The sequence below is a fragment of the Portunus trituberculatus genome, chromosome 50 (genome assembly GCF_017591435.1).
Source record: "Portunus trituberculatus isolate SZX2019 chromosome 50, ASM1759143v1, whole genome shotgun sequence".
Taxonomy (NCBI): Eukaryota; Metazoa; Arthropoda; class Malacostraca; order Decapoda; family Portunidae; genus Portunus; species Portunus trituberculatus.
In genome coordinates this window covers 6,140,609-6,142,519 of record NC_059304.1, presented here as the reverse complement: position 1 = coordinate 6,142,519, position 1,911 = coordinate 6,140,609, and the positions used below count along the sequence as shown (strand labels likewise).

Sequence of the window (1,911 nt, the reverse complement as noted above, 5' to 3'; positions counted from 1 at the left end):
TAAATCATTACACTTCAGACCTCATTTATTCATATCACTGAATACTGTAAATCTACGATGGAGTGATAACAAAAACAAGCGGTGGGAGTCTGAATTACATCTCGTTTCCTATGTCTGAAAGAAAAGAAATTGTCTTTTATATAAATGTAATGCTAAAGAGCCTATACATCCATCACCGTGTCTCTGTTCGCAAACAACTGGCCACGACGGTGGTGGTGGCAGTGGGTGCTACCATATTGCTGCACAATCATTCCACAGAGAACAAGAACGGGAGCCTTCTAAGTGATTTTGGGTCGTGATACCGACACATAAACCATCATACTCATAAAAGTGACATAGGCCTCACCTGTGCCTTCTTGGGAATGATGTCATACACCTTCACATTTGAAGTGTCTTGTATTAGGCCCAGATGACAGACGATGAGATGGATATGCCTGCTGGAATATATGGCACGCAGCTTCCGGAGAGTGAGGGAAAGGAGGGTGTAATGGCACATATATCATATATTTATATATATTAAATTTGTCATTATATGTTTATATGATTATGTATATAAACTATTATACCGCGCCTCCTGCTACTCATGTGTCCCCCATTGCATGGTGGGTTCTGTTATTTCCCGCTCCCCACGGCGTCCGGTCATTCAGCCGCCTGCTTGTCTCCTAGACAGACGATGGCACTCTGCGATCTTCACCTCTGTACTCCGGACTCTGTAGTCTCTGTACTTTTGAGTATTGTAAGAAGTGCCCTTTTTATTGCGTGTTTGCTTTGCAACCACCTACATAAGAAATTATCAGACAGTAGCCACCAATACAAGGGAATAGAAGGAAAACTGAAAGAAAAAATAAGAGACTGACGAAAAAAGGTTATTGAGGTAATTAAAACTAAGGAAATGATAAGGAAGGCTGGATGTGCTGAATTTGTAACTATAAGATAAATTTCCTGCCAGTCTGATACAGTTAAGTTTTGGCAAACATACACACACACACACACACACACACACACACACACACACACACACACACACACACACACACACACACACACACACACACACACACACACACACACACACACTTCGTGACGAACTAAGCACGGGCTCTGTATGAAGAAAAACACACTAAATTAGTTTTGAACGCTCTTGCGAGAAAATCACGTAAATGCGGTATATCGCGGTGAGTTATTGGATGGCTGGTAATAATAGAGCGCCATAAACCCTCAGTCCACGCGAGGAAAGGTTGGAGGGAATACCGGCGAGGGACGCGGCCAAGGCAGCTGTGCAGGTGGTCGTTCCTCATTCTATACTTTATGTATGCCTCACTGAAAAGAAAATATTCTCTTCGTGTTCTTCATAATTATGTTTATTCTGTTGTAGGTTTTCACACACACACACACACACACACACACACACACACACACACACACACACACACACACACACACACACACACACACACACACACACACACACACACACACACACACACACACACACACACACACACACACACACACACACACACACACACACACACACACACACACTTCCTCATAAGCTGTTTATATATTAAAAGTTCTCTTCACATTTACTTTCATAAGTCAACGGTCCACGTGCACAGTTTGATGTGTACTTTGTCCTTCACTGTCCATAACTAACTGAATGTCGTCATCAGTACCTGTTTTCCACTTGATGTATTTGACCTGATGTGTGAAGGTTAAGCCAGGCGGATGGAGAGAGGGTAGTGACACAGAGGTAGGAAGGAGAAAACGTGAAGGAAAAGTAGAGAGAGAGATTGCAGGAGGAAGAGGCCTCACTCTTAATCAATAAGCCATCGCATAGTCTCTCTCTCTCTCTCTCTCTCTCTCTCTCTCTCTCTCTCTCTCTCTCTCTCTCTCTCTCTCTCTCTCAAC

General features: G+C 43.1%; 1 protein-coding gene across 1 annotated transcript in view; it reads right to left on the bottom strand.

Moving 5' to 3' along the window:
- Window positions 1–496, bottom strand: part of LOC123499682 (probable cyclin-dependent serine/threonine-protein kinase DDB_G0292550) — an 18,314-nt gene extending 17,818 nt beyond the window's left edge. The window contains 1 exon segment of the mRNA XM_045248069.1: window positions 347–496. Within this exon segment, the coding sequence (XP_045104004.1) occupies window positions 347–496 (150 nt within the window).
- Between the last annotated feature and the right edge of the window lie 1,415 nt (window positions 497–1,911).